This window comes from Ovis aries, chromosome 14, assembly GCF_016772045.2.
Source record: "Ovis aries strain OAR_USU_Benz2616 breed Rambouillet chromosome 14, ARS-UI_Ramb_v3.0, whole genome shotgun sequence".
Classification (NCBI taxonomy): Eukaryota; Metazoa; Chordata; class Mammalia; order Artiodactyla; family Bovidae; genus Ovis; species Ovis aries.
Window position 1 is genome coordinate 49,727,256 of NC_056067.1, and position 21,188 is coordinate 49,748,443.

The window sequence follows — 21,188 nt, forward strand, 5'->3', positions numbered from 1 at the left end:
CTTCAGTTGTGTCCAACTCTGTGCGACCCCATAGACAGCAGCCCATCAGGCTCCCCCGTCCCTGGGATTCTCCAGGCAAGAACACTGGAGTGGGTTGCCATTTCCTTCTCCGATGCATGAAAGTGAAAAGTGAAAGTGAAGTTGCTCAGTCGTGTCCGACTCTTAGCGACCCCATGGAATGCAGCCTACCAGGCTCCCCCACCCATGGGATTTTCCAGGGAAGAGTACTGGAGTGGGGTGCCATTGCCTTCTCCGCAGTAGAGTGTTAAACAAGACACTAGGTTTTCCCTCAAGGAACAAGCATTGAGATGAAGCAGTTCTCACCTTCTGGAACGATCTCCAGTGATCTGACAATCAATGAGTTATCTGTAAGTTGGCAGGGATCACCACCGGACCCAGGGATGTCAGGCTTCTGACGTTTATTTGCAGCTCGGGGCATTGGAGGGGGGTTGTCAGGGAATCCAAGACCCTTGTATAGAGCCACACAGCTCAGCGGCCGTGGGCTGAGGTCCTTCATGGGAGGAGGGAGGCGGGAGAAGCAGGGAGATAAATAAGAAAGAGGACCGCTCTGTGTAACCCATGGTCTACAACATGGATGTACCTCAAAAACACCACACTAAGTGAAAGAATCCAGACACGAAGGAACACACATTGTATGATCCGTTTATATGAAATGTGCAGAATAGCAAGTTCATGGAGACAGCAAGCATTTCGTTTTGCCAGGGGTTGAGCACAAGGGAAAATGGGGAATGACTACTAAGGGGTACCAGGTTTTCCTCTGGGTGATGAAAATGTTTGAAACTAGATGACGGTGAATGAACCAAGTGCCACCTTGTTATACACTTGAGATTGGTTAGTTACAAGACATGAACTTCATCTTCATTTTAAACTCTGTCTCGGGGACAGAAAGGAGCTGTGTGAAGAGTTTAGGTTCAAGAGCCAGGGACCCAGAGTGTGAATCTCAATTCTCCACTCATTAGCCAGGTCACCTCAGACCATGCTGGCCATTGCATGCCCTCTGTTTACTCATCTGTACAATGGACATGATCATTGTACTCACTGCATAGGGCTACTGGAAGGACTCAAGTGAGCTCATGGATGCACAGATCATGGAGCCCAAGGTGTGGAGAAAGGGAGGCTGTGGTTATTCTCAAGAGGGGAATAGTCACTTGTGTAAGCTCTGGTGCAGAGGCAGAAATGCCGAGAGATACTGAGGCAAGTTTTCATTCTTTGCCTCATTTATTTAGCCAAATATATATATATATATATATATATATATATATATATATATATATATATATGTATGTATGTATACATCACTTGTGGAATTCTATTAATAGGTGAAAGGAAAACACCTCCTTGAGTTTAGAAGAGCTGCAAAGGGACGGAAGGAGGTGAGACACAGATTGGACTTTCCCATGGAGGTGGCATCGATGGAGGGGAGGGATGCTGGCTCACAGCACAGCCTTTCCAGAAGCAGGAAGACAGAGAGTTCAGGAGCCATTCTCTGCAGAGGTGGGGACACATATGACCCTGGCATCCTTGATCGCCTTCCCTCAGCCCCTTTGACGGGGCAGGAACTGGATCTGGTAGTTTGGGGGCACGTTGCCCACCCCAGTCTCCTGGGGAGTAAGGTCGATGTCCTCAGGGGCCATGGGGCTAGCCACAGAGAAGTTCTGGAGGATGGTGGTGAAGAAGAGGAATAATTCAGTGCGGGCGATGCCTTCGCCAAGACAGATACGCTTCCCTGTGAGGACAGAACAGAGGTTCGCAATATGGACACAAGGCACAGACTCTCGGGTCACAGTGTGCATCGGGGTAATGCATACACTTTGCCTTGTCACACCCCACAGCCCAGACACCTGTCTTCATTGCAACCAAGTTGTGTGGGATTACCCTTTAACCTGTAGTCACGGTAGACTCTTAGAGGATTTCAAAACTCTCTGAAAGCCAGTGCCAATTGTGGGCTGAATGTACCTTGCTCATTTTTCTGGGACAGAGTTTGTAAGCTTCTGTTCAATTTCCAGAGAATTCTGTGGCCCCAGAGAATGGAAGGATGCTTGACTCTGTGTGTGTGTGTGTGTGTGTGTGTGTGTTCATCTGTCTGCACATACAGACTGGTGCATATTTCTGACTTAATATTTTCATGTCTGTCATACCTAATATGGGAAGAATGGTACCTATCTAGTAGGGCCCTTTTGAAGATAAAGAAGTTAGTGTTTTCTAAAATTTTTGGAAGACCTGACCAATTCAGTTCAGTTCAGTCACTCAGTCATGTCCAACTCTTTGCAACCCCATGGACTGCAGCACGCCAGGCCTCCCTGTCCATCACCAACTCCCAGAGTTTACTCAAACTCATGTCTGTTGAGTCGGTGATGCAATCCAACCATCTCATCCTCTGTCGTCCCCTTCTCCTCCCACCTTCAATCTTTCCCAGCATCAGGGTCTTTTCATATGAGTCAGTTCTTCTCATCAGGTGGCCAAAGTATTAGAGCTTCAGCTTCAGCATCCGTCCTTCCAATGAATATTCAGGACTGGTCTCCTTTAGGATGGCCTGTTACTAAAGGCAAATGTAGTGCCTACCTGTGTTGGTTTCTGGGTGTGTGTAGTGGGGGTTTGTGTGCCAGGTGTGTGTCTGGTCCTGTGTGTATTTACATGTCTCTGTGTTTTCTTCTTATCTCAGCCTGGGAGCTATGGGCTCCAGGAGTTCTGAAAAACAAAACAAAAACGTACGTAACATTGTGTGCAGGACTGATGGTCATGGGATGTGAGTGGACAGCTTCCATGAGATTCTTGGAGGCATATGGATCCCCCCACCACAGTTCCAAACCATGAACTTGGAGGGAAGTGAGAATGGAAGGAGCCAGAAGAAAGGCTGAGACCTGACAGCCTCTCTCTTTTTTAAAAAAAATTTCATTTCATTTAATTTTTTTTGGCTGCACCGAGCGGCCTTTGGGAACCTCAGTTCCCTGACCAATGCTCAAACCTTTAGTCCCTGCTGGGGAAGCCCAGAGTCAACCCCTGGATGGCCAAGGAATTCCCCCTCAAGTCTTCCAAGTGGTTAGACTTTATGCCCATTGGAGGTAACTGGAGAAGGGTCTACACCTTCTAGGCTCATTTAGAAGTTAGGACACAGGAGCATAGCCATACTCAGAGTGGCGTGCCCAGCTGATTCTTCTCCTGTAACTGCTTCTGCAACCGGGCTCTTCCAAGAACAGTCTGACTCCTGCTCCCTCCAACCCGGAACTTCCCGTCCCCCGGGCTCTTCAACTGGACACTCTCTGGCTCTTTCTGTCTGCCCACGGCCGTCTGCCTCAGCCTTTTTCTCGGTCTATACCTTCTGCCAGGCACTGTACTTCTCTCTGTCCCTTCTCTGCTCCGCCTTCTTGAATCTTACGTAACTCCCTTTCTCTGTGTGTTCGAGTCTGATCCTCCCTGCTGTGCTCTTGCGTTTTCCACTCTCCCTGCACAGTCTCTCCTTTCCTCTCCTCCAGCCTGTCTTCCTCGCTGCTTAAGTCGCTCTCCCTTTTCCTCTCCCTCTTACTCTTTCTCAGCCTCTTCTTTCTCCACCTCCCCCTATTATCTCATATTCACTCTAAGCCTCTCTCTACCGCTCTCTCTCCTGTCTTTCCCCATCTCTCTCTGTTTCTCACTCACTCTGTCCTCATCTGTCTGTCTGTCTCTGTTTTTGTTAGCCACGTCTCTGCCTCTCTTCAAACTTAGGACAAGACTGTTTAATGGAGAAACCTTCACCCACCGCCCAGACCCCACAGCTGCCCTGGGTCTCACTGAAGAAGAACTAAGGAGGGAGGGGACACCCTTGCTGGTCCAGTGGATAAGACTGCAAGCTCCCAATGCAGGGTAACTAGTTTGATCCCTGGCCGGGGAACTATTAATGATTCCCACATACCGCAACCGAGGCTGCGCAGTGACTACTGAGCCCACAGGCTCTAGAGCCCCTGCAACACCACACCCAGCGCAGCCAAAGACTTAGAAAGAAACAAGAGAGGACACCATGGCACTGATCAGAGCTAGAGGCCCCGTGTCACTGGAGTTACCGGCACAATTCAAAACTAGGGACTTGATGCTGGGGTGCATCTTCCTCCCCAAGGAGGAGAACCTGGGCCTTGGGGTTTCCTCTGGCTGGGATCAAAGAGCAGAGAAGAGGGAGAGAGTGAAATCAAAGCAGGTCAAGACCCTCCCTGGCTCCCTAGTTCCAGCAGAACAAATTCAGACTTCTCCCAGTTTTCAAGGCCCCACCCAGCTGAGCTCTTCACCCTTGTTGTTCAGTTGCTAAGTCGTGTCCAGCTCTTTGTGACCCTATGGACTGCAGCACGCCAGGCTTCCCTATCCTTTACCATCACTGAGAGTTTGCTCAAACTCATGTCCATTGAGTCAGTGATACTATCCAACCATCTTATCCTCTGTCACCCTCTTCTCCTGCCCTCAGTCTTTCCCAACATCAGGGTCTTTTCAGATGAGTCAGTTCTTCTCATCAGCTGGCCAAAGTATTGGAGCTTCAGCTTCAGCATCAGCCCTTCCAATGAATATTCAGGGTTGATTTCCTTTAGGATTGACTGGTTTGATCTCCTTGCAGTCCAAGGGACTCTCAAGAGTCTTCTCTAGCACCAGAATTCAAAAGCATCAATTCCTCAGTGTTCAGCCTTCTTTATGGTCCATCTCTCAAATCCATACATGACTAATGAAAAGCCATAGCTTTGACTATATGAATCTTTGTCGGCAGAGTGATGTCTCTGCTTTTTAATACACCGTCTAGGTTTGTCATGGCTTTCCTTCCAAGGAGCAAGCATCTTTTAATTTCATGGCTGCAATCATCATCTGCAGTGATTTTGGAGCCCAAGAAAATGAAATCTACCAGTTTCCACTTTCTGCCCATCTTTTGGCCATGAAGTGATGGAACTGGATGCCATGATCTTCATGTTCTGAATGTTCTTTCACCCTCATCAAGTGGTTCTTTAGTTCCTCTTCACTTATCTTCTTTGCCCTTCTCTTCTGTAACCCACATCCCAGTCTTCCTGAGTTCTTTCTCAGATGAGCCATGCCATCTCCACCTTCAGGCTCTGCCCTTGCTTCTCCTTCGGAGAGAACATGCCTTCCAGTGGCTGGTTGATACTCCCCCATGACGTTATAGCTTAGAAGACACTGTTTAGGGTCAGCTTTTCCTCACCGACCCACCAGGAGTAGTCAGTATTTCCTATTTGATGTTCCCAAAGCCCCCATTAGAGCAGTTGTCATAATTGTGATTCGTTACATGAATAAGAGTGGGCCTCTGAGCACTTACTTTAGTCAAGGAGTTCTAAGCCCACGGAAACATTTATTCATTTAATTATAGACTTTTCTGTAACCATATGACCTGTGCTTATCTCCCTTGTTGGGCTGTAAACTTCCTGGGGCAGGAACTGTGTCTCTTCCTGACTTGTCCGATGGGTTATCTTCAACCTCTGATAAAATGTTTCGCTCATGGTGGTGCTCAACAGATTTGATACCTGTGTGTAGAGAGGTATAATTGTGCCCCTTACAGAGCTGTGCCTTTGGGATATGATCTTGGTTCTCAAGCCCCCTCTAGCATTGGCATGAAGATGAGGTGAGTTAATACAGGTAAAGCAACTGGCACAAATAAACTGCTCAATGAACAAAGACCTCTCTTTGATTGTCTTCAAGAGGTCATGGCACCTGCACTCTGGAATGCAGGCCCAGCTTACCTATGGAGAAGGGCATAAAAGCATCATTTTTCTTCACTGCCCCACTGGCATCCAGAAAGTGGGCAGGGTTGAAGTCATCTGGTTTCTCAAAGTAACGCGAGTCGTGGAGAGCAGAGCTCAGGATGGGATAGACTTCTGTGCCCTGAGGGAGGGTCACAAGGTTGAAAGATATTGCCATTTCCTCCCCCAACCCACCCCTACATATAATGAACCAAGGGTGAGTGATAAAACCAAAAAGAGGTCAAGGTTGGCAGATGAGAGAGAACCCAGGAGACCCACACAAGGGAGAGATGGGAGCCCAGTGAGGTGCTGTACCTTGGGAAGGATGTACCCTCGGAAATGAGTGTCTTTAATGACCGTGTGGGGCACACCAATGGGGATAAGGTCCGCAAATCTCTGAATCTCATGGATGACTGCGTCTGTGTATGGCATTTGGGCTCTGTCATCCAGGGCTGGAGGGCGATCTGAGCCAATCACCTGGTCAATCTCCTTGTGGACGCTCTCTGCACAGAAGAATGGGACCAGGGAACCTCATTTATATTTCTATGCTGGAACACAGTTCAATGTTCTATGAACCTTGGCCTGTTCATTTCCAGGCCAATGAGCCCAGAAAACCTATAGGAAATGGTTAGATCATTGACACCCCTCTGAGTAACCAGCTTGTGGCAGGAGGCGAAGTGGGAAAACTGTGATTTCTCATCCGTTGGTATCTACTGAATGCTATGGATCCTCTCCCAACATACACAAGCAAACACACACACACATGTGCACCCCAGTTTTGCTCAGAATTTCAGACTAAGAACTCAAGGCTATGAACCTATCAAAGTTCCTCCTCTAAGATGAGTAGAAAGTGAGCTAATATTTATTGCATGTATATTATAGAGAGGCACTGTGCTAGGTCCTCAGGAATATAGCTGTGAAGTTACACCAGTGGATTAACCCATAAACAGCTGGGCAAATACATGAGTACATCAATCAGTAGATCGATCGGTAGATCAATTCATGAGTGGAAAGACTGGTAAATGGGAGAAGGCTAATGAGTGGATGCATTATTAACTCATCAAAGGTTAATTTATCACTAAATGATCCACAGACAGATAAATGAACTTGATGAACCAATGACTCGTGTGAATGGCTGGGTGGCTAAATTCATGGAAGAACATGTGAACGAGTACATTTAAAGGGACAGGTGAGCAGAGGAATGAGTGGGTGGTAGGAGGGACTGAACGACAGATGTATGAATCAAGGTGAATAAATGAGTGAATTATTAAACAAACATATGAAAAGACAGGTGGATGAGGCTGGAGTGAAAAACAAGCGATGGAAGGATTAAGGTCTGTAACCAATTTTAGAAAAACAGATGGACGCATGAATGAAGGAACAGACGACTCAGTGACAAACGGTTCGTTCAACGAATCGCTGTTTCGAATGATCAATAGATGAGCCAGTCTGTCCAAATAAAGCATGGATATATACATCCTAGATGAGTCATAGAAGAAAGAATCTGAGCGCACGGGTTGCTTGATGAGTTGAAAGGACAGATGGATAAATGATGGGTCGATCTTTAAGTGATAGGAGAAATAGTGGGAAAACAGATGAATGGATTTTTTTTGTTTGTTTCTGCTACACTGCGCTACTTGCCAAATCTTAGTTTCCTGACCAGGGATTGAACCCAGGGCCATGGTAGTGAAAGCACTGAGTCCTAACCACTGGACCTCCAGGGAACTCCCCAGATTGACAGATTCTTCGTTCATCCATCCACCAACAGTGCTGGCTTAGTTGGGTAGATCATTCAAGACCTGCACTGCTCGGGGAACTTCCCTGGTCCAGTGGTTAAGACTGCACTCTGCCACAGCATGGGGTGCAAATTCCATCCCTGGTCAGGGGTCAAGTGAGAAGAAAAACAGAAACAACCTTCAGGGCTCCTGGTATAAGAGGGGAATGCTGCCTCTCTCATTCACCAAAGACCTCTAGCCCCGTTTCTGTACCTGCAAAGGGCTCAGAACCCCTCCGCAGCGTCTGTCCCCAGCTTGCCCACCTGCAATGTGGGGGTATTTGAGCATGAGCAGGAACCCATAGCGAAGCGTGGTGCTGGTCGTCTCCGTGCCGGCAAAGAACAGCGACAGAGCAGACATGATGAGGTTCCGATGGTCGAACTGGCTGCGGGGGTCGGACTTGTCCTGCAGCCGGGTGGGTGGGGTGCCCATCAGGGGAGGCGGGGCCTGCTGCCCTCAGCTCTTCTCTCCGGGCCCTCCACCTGGTTCTGGGTCTCACACCGTCCGGCCCTTCCCCCCTCTATGCTCTGTGTGTCCACCGTCTCTCTATCTCCGTCTCAATCTCTCTTCGCTGTCTTGCTCTGTTTCAATCATCTCGCATCTCTTTGGCGTTTTGTCTCCCTTCCTCTCTGTCTCTTTCTGCCTCTGTGACTCTTTTCACCAGCTGCTGCAGTTTTCCCCCTTGTCCTGTATTTCCATACCTCTGTCTCCTCCCTGCCATCTCCCCACTCTTTCCTCTCTCCCTCTGCTCCCTTACGATTCTCCCCTCCCCTCTCCCTCCCGCCACTGCTCCACTCCTTTCCCATCCCTTCTCACTCTGCATCTTTTGTTCTCCTCCCTTCCACCCCCATTGCCTCTCCCAAATCCCACTTTTTCCATGCGGAGCAGGTAGCAGTCAATGAAATCCCGGGGGGCACTGGGGTCGAGGGTCTCACGGTGCTTCTCCACACTGCGGTCAATGAAGCCGTTGACTTCCTGCAGGTTTTTGTAGATTTGCCTGTGTGAGCCAGGAAAGTGCTTCAAGAAGCTGGAGTAGAGCTCAAACAGCTGCAGGAGAGAAGGGGCTGTGAGGCCCTTCTGGGGTTGAGCTGGCCGGTCACGGGGAGGGACAGCCCTCCTGGCCCCCAGTACCTTCACAAGGGATCTCTGTTTTCCTGCCTCTCTCTGCCTCTCTGGGGTGTCTTGGTCTCCCTGTCCCTGCCTCTGTCTCCCTCCGGCCCTTACTCTGTGTCTGAGCCCCTCACTCACCGCTTGTGTGTCCCCGCTGTGTAAGAGACCTCACTTTTCTCTTTCTGCATCTTGCCCCTCTCCTCGTGTCTTGTTAGTCTCTGGCCCACCTCTCTCTCTCCTTTCCACCTCTCCTCATCTCCGTGGGTCTCCTGCTCATCCACCCTCTGCCCTGTCCCTGCCTACCCCAGCCGGTTTATCTGTTCTGCTCAAACCTCTCTCTGTCTCTTTCCACCTCTTGCATCATCCTTGTGTGTCAGGCGTTGATAACATGATGCTTACACAGAATGAAGCTGCTGCCTATTTGGTAGCATATGTCTGTTGCTTTGCCTAATGAGAAATGTAACATCTAACTTGTTGCCAACAGTTGCAAAAAAATGCAGGATAGTATAAATTTTGATATGGAATTTCTCCTTCACCTGTCCTTCTAGAGATAACATGGTTAACTGTTTGGCAGATCTCCTTCCAGACTTTTCCCCTGTCTGTGGTTCTCTGTGAGAGGAGAAAATTGAAACCCCATGTTGGACTTCTGCACGTACTCATCTGAACTTCCTTCCAGATTTTCCAGGCCTGACTCTCCACTAGGACGTCATGGGAATTTGTATTTTCGATATTCGTTCCTGTGACTCTGACCTGCACTCTCGGCTGAGAACAACAGCCAGGCAGACTTTTCTGAGGTTTCACTTTTTAACCTAACATACAATAGGGGTGGGGCTTCCCTGGTGGCTCAGAAGGTAAAGAATCTGCCTACAATGCCGGGGTCTGGGTTAGATCCCTGGGTTGGGAAGATCCCCTGGAGGAGAAAATGGCAACCCCTTCCAGCAGTTGTGCCTGGAGAACTGCATGGACAGAGGAGCCTGGCAGGCTACAGTCCATGGGGTCACAAAGAGTCAGACTCGACTAAGGACTAGCGCTTTCACTTTTCACAATGGGGGTATTTCTAGGTTGACTGGGAAAGACAAACTTTATCATTTTGTTTTAAATGAGGAGCATGCTCATGTGTGTGTCTTTGATTCCTCTCTCTGTTTCTCCCTCCTCCATCACTCCCCTTTCTTCCTCTTACTCTCTCAGTCCTGTCTCATCATCTCTCCCTTCCCCCAGGTCTCTGTGTCCCTGTGTCTCTGTCTCTGTCTGTTGTCTTTGCCCTTCTTCTGGCTGGAAGCTGCATTTCCAGTTCACAAAAGCAAATCACCCCTCTCCCCTGCCTGGATGTCCACCTGAGCTCTGCCCTCTCAGACCTGGCTGGACAAGGAGCTGATGAGCACGAAAGATTTGAATAACAACTCCAGCAGCCTCAGGAACTGAGGATCTCTGTAGTCAAAGCGTTTTCCGAAGACAATGGAGCAGATGATGTTGGCGGTGATGGAATGGAAGTAGAAGACGGGATCCTGAAGGGCGCCTAGAGGGAAAGGGGTGGGTCGCAGGGCACAGACTCAAATGCCTGGGGACCTGTCTCTGTGTGACTCTCCTCTATCACTCAGTCACAATAAATAAATTTTAAAAACAACTGGCATCATAAGAGCCAACACTTGCTAGCCTGGAAGTTGTGCCAGGCCCTATTCTAAGCACTTCACATATTATTTTATTAAATTCTCATCTCAGTCCTGTGAAGAAGGTGCAGAGCAGGTGTTCAATCAGTTGCATGTGCCATTTACATAGCTCTGTTCTCCTGGTCCCTTAACTGTCCGCCCTGCCCGCCCCCCATCTGTTTTGTCCACCTCTAGAGTTCTCTGGTCTTTGGGGAACTGTTCTGCACTTGATTGTTGATGTCTAGATGTGCCAAGCTCGCCCCAGTCAGAGGGAGGGCGGGCTGTGCGCCCAGGAGTGTCAGCTCAGTGCAGTCTCTCTCCCTGGGGCTCGCCTGTCCATTGCCTCTTGTTCCCTTGCACACCCTTTCCTGAGCCTGTCTGTCTCTCTCTAATCTTTGTGCCTCAGTTTCTCTCTGCCGTTGTTCCTTCCTGCCTCTCTGAGTCTCTTCTCTTTTTGCCTCTGTCCCTCCATCCCTGTCTCTTTCTTCCTCTCTGTGTCTCCATCTGAATCCCTCTGTCTCTTCTTGTCTTTCTTCTGAGTCCCTCCGTCCTTATACCTCTATAGCTCCCTGTGGCTCTGCCTCTTCCTCCCAGACTCTCCGTTTATGTCTCAAAATCTCTTAAGAAAGCATCTTGTCACCTCTATGTCTCAGACACACATTTCTGAGGAATCCTAAAACCACTGGAAGTGCCCACTTGAATTCCTAAGAGCAGAAAACCCTGACTGCGCCCCCTTGCTCACTGCTAGTTGTTCACCTAAAGAAAGGAAAACACAATTTGTCCTTTAAAAAAAAATGTCTGTAGTTTTCTCTTTTTCTCTCTTTACTTTCTTTTTATTGAAGTCACATTTTGGCCATTGACAGATGCAATCAAACCGTGAACTGGTCCCCCAGAACACAGGCCATTAACATGCTATTTACTGTCTGAGTCGTCTTCGAGTTCCTCTTGACACTACACTTCCGTATCTCTCCTGCCCCTGCATTTCTCACCTACCCACCTCTGCCCCGTCTCTCTGCCCCTCTCTCTGTCCCTGCTCCTCTGACGGTCTCCCAAGCTCTTCCTCCTCTCTGTTTCTACGTCTCTCTCTGCCCACCTATACCCTCTGTCTTTGGGCTACAGTCCTCACACAGCTTCCCGTGTTTCTCTCCTGCCCACCCCCGCCCCAGGGCTCACCCTGGGATTTCCGCAGCTCCTCCACCAGACACTGAGCCTCCTCCTGAATCCGCTCCTCCACGCTCCGCTTTCCCATCCCGAAGTCCCTCATGGTGGCCAGAGAGAATCGCCGAAGGGCCTTCCAACGTTCCCCATTGGCAAAGATAACACCTAGGGTTGAGGAGAGGCTTGGGTTGCAGAGGAATTTTCAAGGAGACTCTGGGTCCCGCTCCACCCCTTCCCTTCCCTTCCCAGCCTCACCCTCCCCAATCCCCATCCTCCATCCCTGTCCCTTCCCAGTGGCCCTGAGGCCCTTACCGTGTTCCTGGAAAACTGGGTCAACAACAGCGATCTTCCCTCGGCCAGAGAAGACCTCGGCCTGGTCCACCAGGGCCTCCCGAATGGCCTCTGTCCCGCATATTATGACCACTGGCCTTGGCCCCAGGTACACCGTGAAGACATCCCCATATTTCTGTTGGAACTGCCAAGCATACCCACAGCCAGGGTTGCTATTAGTCGGTATGCACCTCTGTCGCCATCTCCACTTTTAAACCAGTAAAGCAAGTGTGTGTGTGTGTGTGTGTGTGTGTGTGAGTCACTCAGTTGTTTCTGACTCTTTGCGACCCCATAGACTATAGCCCGTCAGACTTCTCTATCCATGGAATTCTCCAGGCAAGAATACTGGAGTGGGTTGCCATGTCCTTCTCTGGGGGATCTTCCCAAACCAGGGATCGACCCTGGGTCTCCTGTATTGCAAAAAAACTCTTTACCATCTGAGCCACCAGGGAAGCCCTAAGACACTTGCATATAGATTGGTGATTAGACATGTGCATATAGATTGGTGATTGACACTTGCGTATAGATTGGTGATTAGACATTTGCATATAGATTTGTGATTAGACACTTGCATATAGATTGATGACTAGCCACTGCCCCAAGACCTTACACCCCAGTCTGCCTTTTTCCTTCCCAGAACCCAGCAGTTAAAAGATTAACCCATGACCCAGCCCAGTCCACACTGGTTGGCTTGGTTGGTGTCTTAAGCAGCGTGTGTGTGCTAAGTCACTTCAGTCATGTTCAACTCTTTACGATCCTGTGGACCATAGTCCGCCAGACTCCTCTATCTGTAGGATTCTCCAGGCAAGAATACTGGAGTGGGTTGCCATGCTCTCCTCCAGGGGATCTTTCTGACCCAGGGATCGAACCAACGTCTCTTACATCTCCTGCATTGACAGGTGGGTTCTTTACCACTAGCACCACCTGGAAAGCCCCCCAAGAATCACAGATGGTTAAATATTCCTATTAATAATTTCACCCAAGCCCAGGTGATATTAGTTGAGTCTGGTGAGATCTCCCTGGCATCTCAACTAAAGAATCATCCTTCTTGGAACTTCCCTGGTGGTCCACTGGCTAAGACTCTGCGCTCCCAATGCAGGGGCCCATGTTCAATCCCTGCTCAGGGAACTGGATCCCATTAAGTATTTGCATGCTGCAGTGAAGAGCAGCTAAGACCTAGCACAAGCAAAATAAATAAATAAAATATTAAAAAAAAATCATCCTTCTTGTGACCCATCTTCAACCCCCATCTGCCTCCTGGCAATTTCCCCAGAGAACCACCCACCTACTTGGGAGGCATGAAGGTAAAGTGATGGCCTTCTGGGGGTTATCATGAAATTTGAAAAGTCATAACATCAAGTCTTGCCACTGGGGCAACAGCTCAACAGTATTTATTGAAGCTGGAGGCAGGTATACTGAGTAACTCAGCCACTTCATTCCCAGAAACACACTCAACTAAAATGCATACATGTGCTCAGCAAAATAAAAAACAAGGAGATTCATAGATGCCTTATAATAAATGCTCGCAACACAGGGAATAAACAACTAGTGATGAATTCATATTGTGGACTACTATGCAACCATGAAAAAGAACAAACCACTTCTACAACCAACAACAAGAATGAAACTCACAGATGTAATGCTGAGTGAAAGCAACTAGACCCAGAAGAGTTCATATGTCATAATTGTATTTCTATGAAATTCAGAAACAGATAACAAGAACTTATAGTGTCAGAATAATAGGAGGGTAGTGACTGGAAGTGGAGAAGGCAATGGCGCCCCACTCCAGTCCTCTTGCCTGGAAAATCCCATGGGTGGAGGAGCCTGGAAGGGTGCAGTCCATGGGGTCGCGAAGAGTCGGACACGACTGAGTGACTTCACTTTCACTTTTCACTTTCATGCATTGGAGAAGGAAATGGCAACCCACTCCAGTGTTCTTGCCTGGAGAATCCCAGGGATGGGGGAGCCTGGTAGGCTGCCATCTTATGGGGTCGCACAGAGTCAGACACGACTAAAGTGACTTAGCAGCAGCAGTGACTGGAAGGGGGACTTAAGGAGGTTTCTGGGCGTGAGCCAAGTTGTTACGTATCTGTATGTCCACTCCATCAGTATGTTCATTTGAGAAAATTCACTGAACTGAGCACTTAGGATTTGTGTGCTTTACCCTAAAGGTTAAACTTCAATTACAAATTGACCTACAGAAGAAGAAAGACCAACAGCACATGATGTCACTTACATGTGGAAGCTGAAGTATGACGCAGTCAGGGAACTAAGATTCTGCGTGCTGCACAACGCGGCCAAAGAAATAATAATTAAATAAAGTAACATGGTGTAAAGGAATAAAAGCGACACAAATGAAACAAATAGGACACAAGTTAACATACCTAAGAACCAGAAACAGAATCGCAGACACAGAGAACAGACTGGCTGTTGTCAAGGGGGAGGACGCGTGATCGGAGAGGGAGGCTGGGCAGAGCAGATGCAAGCTTTCACATATGGAAGGGATAGACAATGAAGGCCTATTGTACAGCACAGGGAACTATATTCAATATCCCAAGATAAACCATAATGGAAAAGAAGATTTTTAAAAAGGAATGCATGTATATGTAAACTGAATCACTTTGCTGTACAGCAGAAATCAGCAAAACTTGGTACAGCAGAAATCAGCAAAACTTGGTAAATCAACGATACTGCAATTTCAAAAACCGATTTTAAAAGTTGACTTAAAATTATAAAGTGGTTAAGTCTATTGAAAACTCTCACAGTGATCTCTGCAAACCACTCTTGCTGGTCTCCTTACTTCGTTTTCTGCGCTACCCACAATCCTTTCACTGCACACCCCACCCTATCTTGAAACCAGAGTGATCTGATTAAAATGTAAATTAATTAATATCCCTAACCTGTTTCAAACCACCCAGCACTCCTACTCCCCTGACTAAGACCTGAAGTTTCCCCACGGTGGACAGAGCCTACGTGATGTTGCCCATCACCCCTCTGACACCTCCACCCACTCACACAGGTCCTTTGATCGCACAGATCCAGGGTCCCTGGGGCTCCCCAAACATGCTGAGCTTGCTCCTGCTTCTGAGTTCTGGCAGTGATACCTGTCGCTCATTGATGTCTTCCACAGGCATCTTTCAGGGTGTCTGATCAGCAACAAGGCAAGATGGAGCCTTTTCTTCACCACTCATTCTAAAGTAGCTTCAAGTAACTCCTGTCACTTTTTAAAAATATATATTTATTTTTAATTAGAGGACAATGATTTTACAACATTACATTGGTTTCTGCCGGATGTCAACATGAATCAGTCGTAGATCCACCTATGTCCCTTCCCTCTTGAACCTCCCTCTCCCCTCCTGCCCCATCCCACTGCTCCAGGTGGTCACAGAGCCCTGGTTTGTAGCTCCCGCCACTCTTGAAAATATCACCTCGCTTTATTTTAATCATAGTTCTTACCAACCCAATATTTCCTTCTCTGTGTGTGTGCCCTGTCTAATGCCATACCATCAAAGCCTAGAATGTTTCCAGGCACACAGAAGGTGCCCAGTAAGTTACCGTTGAATGAATGAATAGATCGAGTATTAATGAGCACTTACTGTATACCAAGCTCTACGCACTGTCTAGTCCTCACAACTCTCTTATGAGGCAGGCATTCTTATCATCACGACCTCATCCTGCTGAAGAGAAGCTAAGATTCAATGAGTAAGAGTTGAATCTGGAACACAAACCCTCATCTGTCTGACTCCAGAAGGATTTGGAAATAAATCATGACACCTACTAACCTATGACCTCTCTTTCCTTCCCTCCCTCCCTCTTTCTCTCTCAACCTCTCTCTCTCTCTCCAAAGACACAATGAGAATGGAGGATCATGGGGAATTCCCTGGTGGTCCAGTGGTTGGAATTCCAAGTTCCCACTGTAGGGGGCACGAGTTCAATCCCTGGTTGGGGAATTAAGATCCCACATGCTGCATGACACGACAGGAAAAAAAGAGGATCACGGACACACAGAGAACCCTTGCAAGGACTATAGAAGAGATTTAGCGGGTCTGAAACTAGAAAAAATTTATGCAAAATGTATGTGAATATTTGTGGGGGAGGGGATCCACCGTGCCTTAAACGCCCAAAGGATTTAGTGATCCCCAAGTTTTCAGGAGACACAGAAGAAGGGGTTTCGATCCCTGGGTTGGGAAGATCCCCTGGAGTAGAACATGGCAACCCACACCAGTATTCTTGCCTGGAGAATCCCATGGACAGAGCAGCCTGCCAGGCTACAGTCCATGGGGTCACGAAGAGTCAGACACGACTGAGTTTGCATGTGATAACAATAAATAAAATAACAAATTGTTAGGCAGCTTCCATCCATGAAGGAGAAGAAAAGGGCTCTGTGCTGGACTCACACGTCCCCTCTGTGAAGTCCCAGGGTGTAACTACGGACCAGTGCCTTCCCCAGGCTGCCCTCACTATCTATTTCTCTAAGGTGAAGGCGACACCTCTTCTAGCCCACAAGGCGTTCTAACCAAGACCTGATGAATTCCCTCCATGATACAAATAAATCCAGCCACACAGTTCTGAGTGAAGAAACTAAGTCCAGGTATTTCCATGAAAGTCCATGGTGTTTACCCTTGCGATGAAAACGAAATAATACGCACTTGGGGCCTCCACATCTGTGATAAAACACTCTCCCTTAAAATCAAAGGGTGGTCCAGTGATTAAAAATCCACTTTCCAATACAGAGGACACGGGTTCGGTCCCTGGTCGGGGATCCCACATACCACAGAGGAACTAAACCAGAGGGCCGCAGCTAAAGAGCTCTCGAGCTCCGAGCCTGCGCACTCTAGAGCCCGTGCGCTCCAAGTGAAGCTGGCACACCACAGCTAGAGGAAGTCTGCACACCACAGCAAAGAGCCAGCGGAGCTCAAAAAAAATCAAACACGTGACAAGCCCAAGACTCAGGAGTGTGGTCGCTGCAGGGGTTGTGCGGAGAGGACCTAGGCACCTGGGGCTGCTGGAAGTTACTGTCAAGTGTCCCCTAAGCCTAACCTGTCGGGGAGTGGGCTCACGGGTGTAGATTACATGGTGGGTGTGCTCGGTTGCTCAGTGATCTCTGACTCCTTGCAGCCCCATGGACTGTAGCCCCCCAGGCTCCTCTGTCTATGGAATTTTCCAGGCAAGACTACTGGACTGGGTTGCCATTTCCTACTCCAAGGGATATTCCCAGCAGAGGATTCAAACCTACTGACAGGCAGATTCTTTACCACTGCACCACCTGGGAAGCCCATGGATTACATCATTAATACATATATAGATCATCAGTCATGAAATCGTGCCTGGAGAGCAGTGATGCAGGACCTGGTAAACACTCCAGCGTCAGCTACTCATTGCACATTAACGTTTATGATTAGTAAGAACTCTGGACCTGGCCTCCCATTCTGTTCTCCCTCCCTCCTCCTCTTTGTCTGGCACTGGCTGGGACCAATCTTTTGACAGCTTTTGTTGGCGGGTACTACCACCCCTTTTCTCCCTCTCTCCCTGTGGCAGGCAGGGACTCGGGAGAAGGGGACAGAGGAGCAGGGATTTCTACACCCCTGCCTCACACCCAGACACCTCTTCACGCCTGCCTGCCCTCTCCAGGGACAGTGCCCACACACTTCCAACTGAGCAAGGGACGCCTCTGACGGCCTGATCGCCATCCACCACACTTCAGCTCCACATCCCTTCCTCACCGAACTTCCCACAGCCCACCCCTGAGCCTGGAAGGATGCCTCACATCTACTGGTGAATGATCCCCAGGGACGGAGGCAAGCAGCCACCCTCAGATCCGCCCACCTGAGTCTCACCCTCAGGAAGGATTTGAGCAGGCCTTTTCTGTCCATCTGCAGAAGGTTCCCCAGGAAGGGCAGAGGACGGGGGCCAGGCGGGAGGTGGCCACGGGCCTTTGGGCGGCCTCTGGCCAGGAGGATCAAGAGTCCGGTAAGCAGAGCAAAGAGAAGGAGCACGCTGAGCTCCATGGCCGAAGGTTGACAGTCTTCCAACCTGCTGGGCTTCTGGCTGAGCCTTTTATACTAAGCTTGTCCCCACACCCACTTATGTAACATCATCCATTCCCTGGCATCCTCCAAGAGTGTGAACTCAAAGAGAAGGAGCACACACTTCCTGCTCCTACAGTCAGCTGACCTGCTCCCCTGATACCTCTACAGCCCCTCCCTAGATGCTGGCAGAGACACCGCGGTAGCAAAAACAAGGTCCACATGAGTCTGTTTACTTTTGTGGGTATGGAGAGCACCCGCTGTCTCCCTGCTTTAGCTATGTTAGTGGGTTTGTGTTTACACACTTCGGTGCATACCTGCTTGCGTGTGTGTGCTTGCGTGATTCTTACACATGAAAGAGGGTTTGTACTTATATGAACATGCCCGTGTGTGTTTCTGTACATGAGTGTGAGTGTGCTTATGCATGCATCTCCACACGTGTGTGGACTTCTATGTATTTCTGTGGGGTCTCACACCTGAAGGTGTGTCTGTGTTTTTGCGGAGATGGTGGTGGGGTGGGTCTGTGTGTGTGAGTCTGTGTGTGTGTGTCTGCATCCCAGCAGTCCCTGTCACTACAGGGCTTGCAGACACTCAGCCTTTCTCTCTCCGGCCCGCCTTCCTTCACGCTCACTTCTGTGAGAGCCACAGATGGGAGAGGCGGGAGGAACAAAGCAATAGGGCGAGAGACAGTTCTGGGGTCTTCAGATCTCTGATTGCCCTGAGTTTCCTCCCTGCCTCCTGCTCTGTCTTCACAGTTGCAGCACTTTTTTCCATCCCTCCAGGATATGTGTGCGTGTCCCTCTCTCTCCTGCTCTCTCTCTCTGTCTCCGTGTCTCTGTTTCACTCCTTAAACTCTGAGCTCCAGGAGCACAGAGACTGCGTGCAGTTTGATCAATGCCACTGAGCTTGCTTGTCTCCAGCATTCCCCTGAGCCTTTGGCAGGCTCAATTTGTATTTACCAAATATACTAATGACTGTGTCTGTGTCCACTTGTCGTGGCCTGGGTCTGGCTTTCCACCTCCCTCTGTCTCTCCTCTTTAGAAGGAGGGTGGCAGTCTCTTTCTTGCAATGTTAGGCAAACGTCTTGAGAACCCAAAACTCTGATCCCAGCAGCTGAGTCAGACTCCTCCAACCCAGTGTCCCTTCATCTCTTGAAGAGGTGGGACCTGTACTTTCCTGACCTTGGAGAGAGGCCACCATGAACTTTCCTCAACCCAGGTCCTGGGTTCCGCTATGCTATGTGAACTGGCACTGAACTTGGGTCCTTATTCCAGGCCCAGGAATCACTGATGGGGAGGCATGAAGTGCTTTACACAGAGGAAATCACCTGATCTTCACTCAGTTAATGGGGTGAATCACAGAGAGATTAAGATCTTGCCCAAGGTCACACAGCCATCCTGTGGCAGCCTCAGGAGTCAAACCCAGACAGTCTAGCTCCAGAGTCTGTGCTTCCAACCATTTGACTGGGCTGCCTTGCTGAGAGAGAGGCAGAGATGCAGAGTGAGATAACAGACAGAGAGAAGCAGAAAGGAAAAGAAACAGAAAGGGTGAGAGGCAGAAGAGGGCAGAACGTTCTAAGGGAAAGACGTCTCTGGGTAAGTAAGCAAGGGAAAACCTTGGTTAAACAAGCTGCTTTCTTTCCTACAGGGCTTCTCAGAGCCCTTAGATTGCTAACACGAGCTGTCCATAGCTCATCGAGAGGGGAGGGGACTTGACAGGAGCCCCCAGTCTGTTTAGAGGATGCATCACAATCTCTCGGGCAAGTGTCTGCTGCTCTTTGAGCGTCAGGTTTGTGCATCAGGAAAATGTGGGTACCTACCCTGTAGGATATTGATGAGGACGAAAATGAGACCCACTGTGCAAGGGGCCTGGCCCATAGCAAGTGTTCTATGGATGCATGGTGGCCACAGAGAGAGACTCAGAGACCAAGACTGAGGAAGGCAGAGAGACAGACCCAGAAAGAGAGGCTTGAGACATGACTGAGGGGCACCCAAGACAAGGCTATGGTGAGACCTCAAAGGACACAGCACACAATTACTCATTCACTCAACAAGCAATTATTGGGTACCTACTGTGTGCCAGGCCCTGTTTTAGGCACTGGGGACACAGCAGTGAACAAAACGTGAGTATCTTCGCTCTCACAGAGCTAACATTCTAGAGGGAGGGTCAAATAACAACAAAATGGTGATACATTCAGTAAATTCACATAGGGACAGGTAGTATACAGGCATCAAGCCCTGGGCTGTCTTTCCTGGTTGTCTTATCACCTGTGCGCATTTTGTTTGATCAACATCCACCTACACTGGGTACATGGTAAGTTTGATAATCACCCCGGGAGTGTGATAAGTTTTATTGTCAGGGAAAGAGGCACAAAGGTGGAAATGGTGATAACCTGAGATTGTGCGAGGACAGGCATGGCGAAGAGGCAGGCAGAGAGATAATGAGACATGACGAGGGAAACACAGAAGCCCAGGGACGGGAGGACGGAAAGACAGACATGAACATTGGAGAAATGAAGGCACTGGTTGTAGCTGTTTAGTTGCTAAGTCATGTCCAACTCTTTGCGACCCCATAGACTCTAGCCCTCCAGACTCCTCTGTCCATGGGATTCCCCAGGTAAGAACACTGGAGTGGGTTCCATTCCCCTCTCGAGGGGATCTTCCCGGCAAAGGGATCAAGCCCGTGTCTCCCGCATTGGCAGGCGGGTTCTTTACCACTCAGCCCCCAGGGAAGCTCTAAATGAAGGCACACTAGGGGACAGTGAAGGACAGACGTGTGTCCTGAGAGAACTGGTGAGGAGCTGAGGGACTTGCGAGGGGCTGAAGGAGGGGCTCTGGGCTGAGGGAACCCACGAGCGGCTCGGAGAGCTAGTGAGGAGCTGGTGGAACTGGTGAGATTCTGAAGGGAAAGTCAGGGGCCACCTGAGGCAGATTGAGAGGCTCAGGTAAAGCAAGGTGACACTCAGAATCAGAGACATAGAAACACAGAGACACGGAGAGACCCAGAAGAGAGGGCAACACCGTGCGATGAGACCCAGGGCAGCCGCAGTGACAACTGCCTGTCCAGAGACCACGACGGACAGACAGCTGGGTGCTGGTCTCTCGGGCCACCCCCTGTCTCTGGGGCCCTAAATGGGAAACCTTAAAAAAGATGGGTTAGTTTTGGGGTTGGAAACTAAGATGGCACCTGGCGGAAGAGATAGGGGCGTGGTCTATGTTACAGTTTTTGATTGGCTCTCTTGATTTCTGAGCACGTGGACATTGCGTGATCACCATAGACTCCTGTTATAATGAAGGCACGTGACGATTTGACCTTTAACGAGGTTGGTGCAACTATGGCATATTACGATTTGACCTTTAATGTCACTGGTGCAACTTTAGAAAGTCCCTCGCAAAACCTCCTGCTTGCCTATATAAACCA

The 21,188-nt window shown here is 49.1% G+C and overlaps 1 protein-coding gene across 3 annotated transcripts; it reads right to left on the reverse strand.

The window, feature by feature from the left end:
- Window positions 1–647: 647 nt before the first annotated feature.
- Window positions 648–17,772, reverse strand: LOC114117814 (cytochrome P450 2B4-like). 3 transcript variants are annotated; one of them, XR_006056185.1, is made up of 10 exons: window positions 17,580–17,772; window positions 11,725–11,887; window positions 11,428–11,577; window positions 9,964–10,124; window positions 8,369–8,545; window positions 7,762–7,903; window positions 6,039–6,226; window positions 5,724–5,865; window positions 2,584–2,709; window positions 1,647–1,747 (listed from the first exon to the last, which is right to left on the reverse strand). XR_006056185.1 is itself a non-coding variant. In XM_042232086.1 (9 exons), exons 1-9 carry the CDS (start codon window positions 17,748–17,750, stop codon window positions 1,557–1,559), a joined length of 1,485 nt encoding a protein of 494 aa, XP_042088020.1. In that variant the 5' UTR covers window positions 17,751–17,772; the 3' UTR covers window positions 648–1,556. The 3 variants fall into 3 exon arrangements, 2 of the variants coding, with proteins under 2 accessions (XP_042088020.1, XP_042088021.1); XM_042232086.1 differs by lacking the exon at window positions 2,584–2,709 and having other exon boundaries at window positions 648–1,747; XM_042232087.2 differs by lacking the exons at window positions 1,647–1,747; window positions 2,584–2,709 and adding an exon at window positions 5,219–5,507.
- Between the last annotated feature and the right edge of the window lie 3,416 nt (window positions 17,773–21,188).

What these genes read in the sequence shown, in the direction of transcription:
- LOC114117814 (XM_042232086.1), bottom strand. Translation starts at nt 17,750, where the DNA reads ATGGAGCTCAGCGTGCTCCTTCTCTTTGCTCTGCTTACCGGACTCTTG. An exon ending in TCAGCTCCTTGTCCAGCCAG is followed by an intron (nt 8,546 to 9,963) that starts GTCTGAGAGGGC and finishes TCTCTCCTGCAG; the next exon opens with CTGTTTGAGCTCTACTCCAG. An exon ending in CAAATACCCCCACATTGCAG is followed by an intron (nt 6,227 to 7,761) that starts GTGGGCAAGCTG and finishes TCTTCTGTGCAG; the next exon opens with AGAGCGTCCACAAGGAGATT.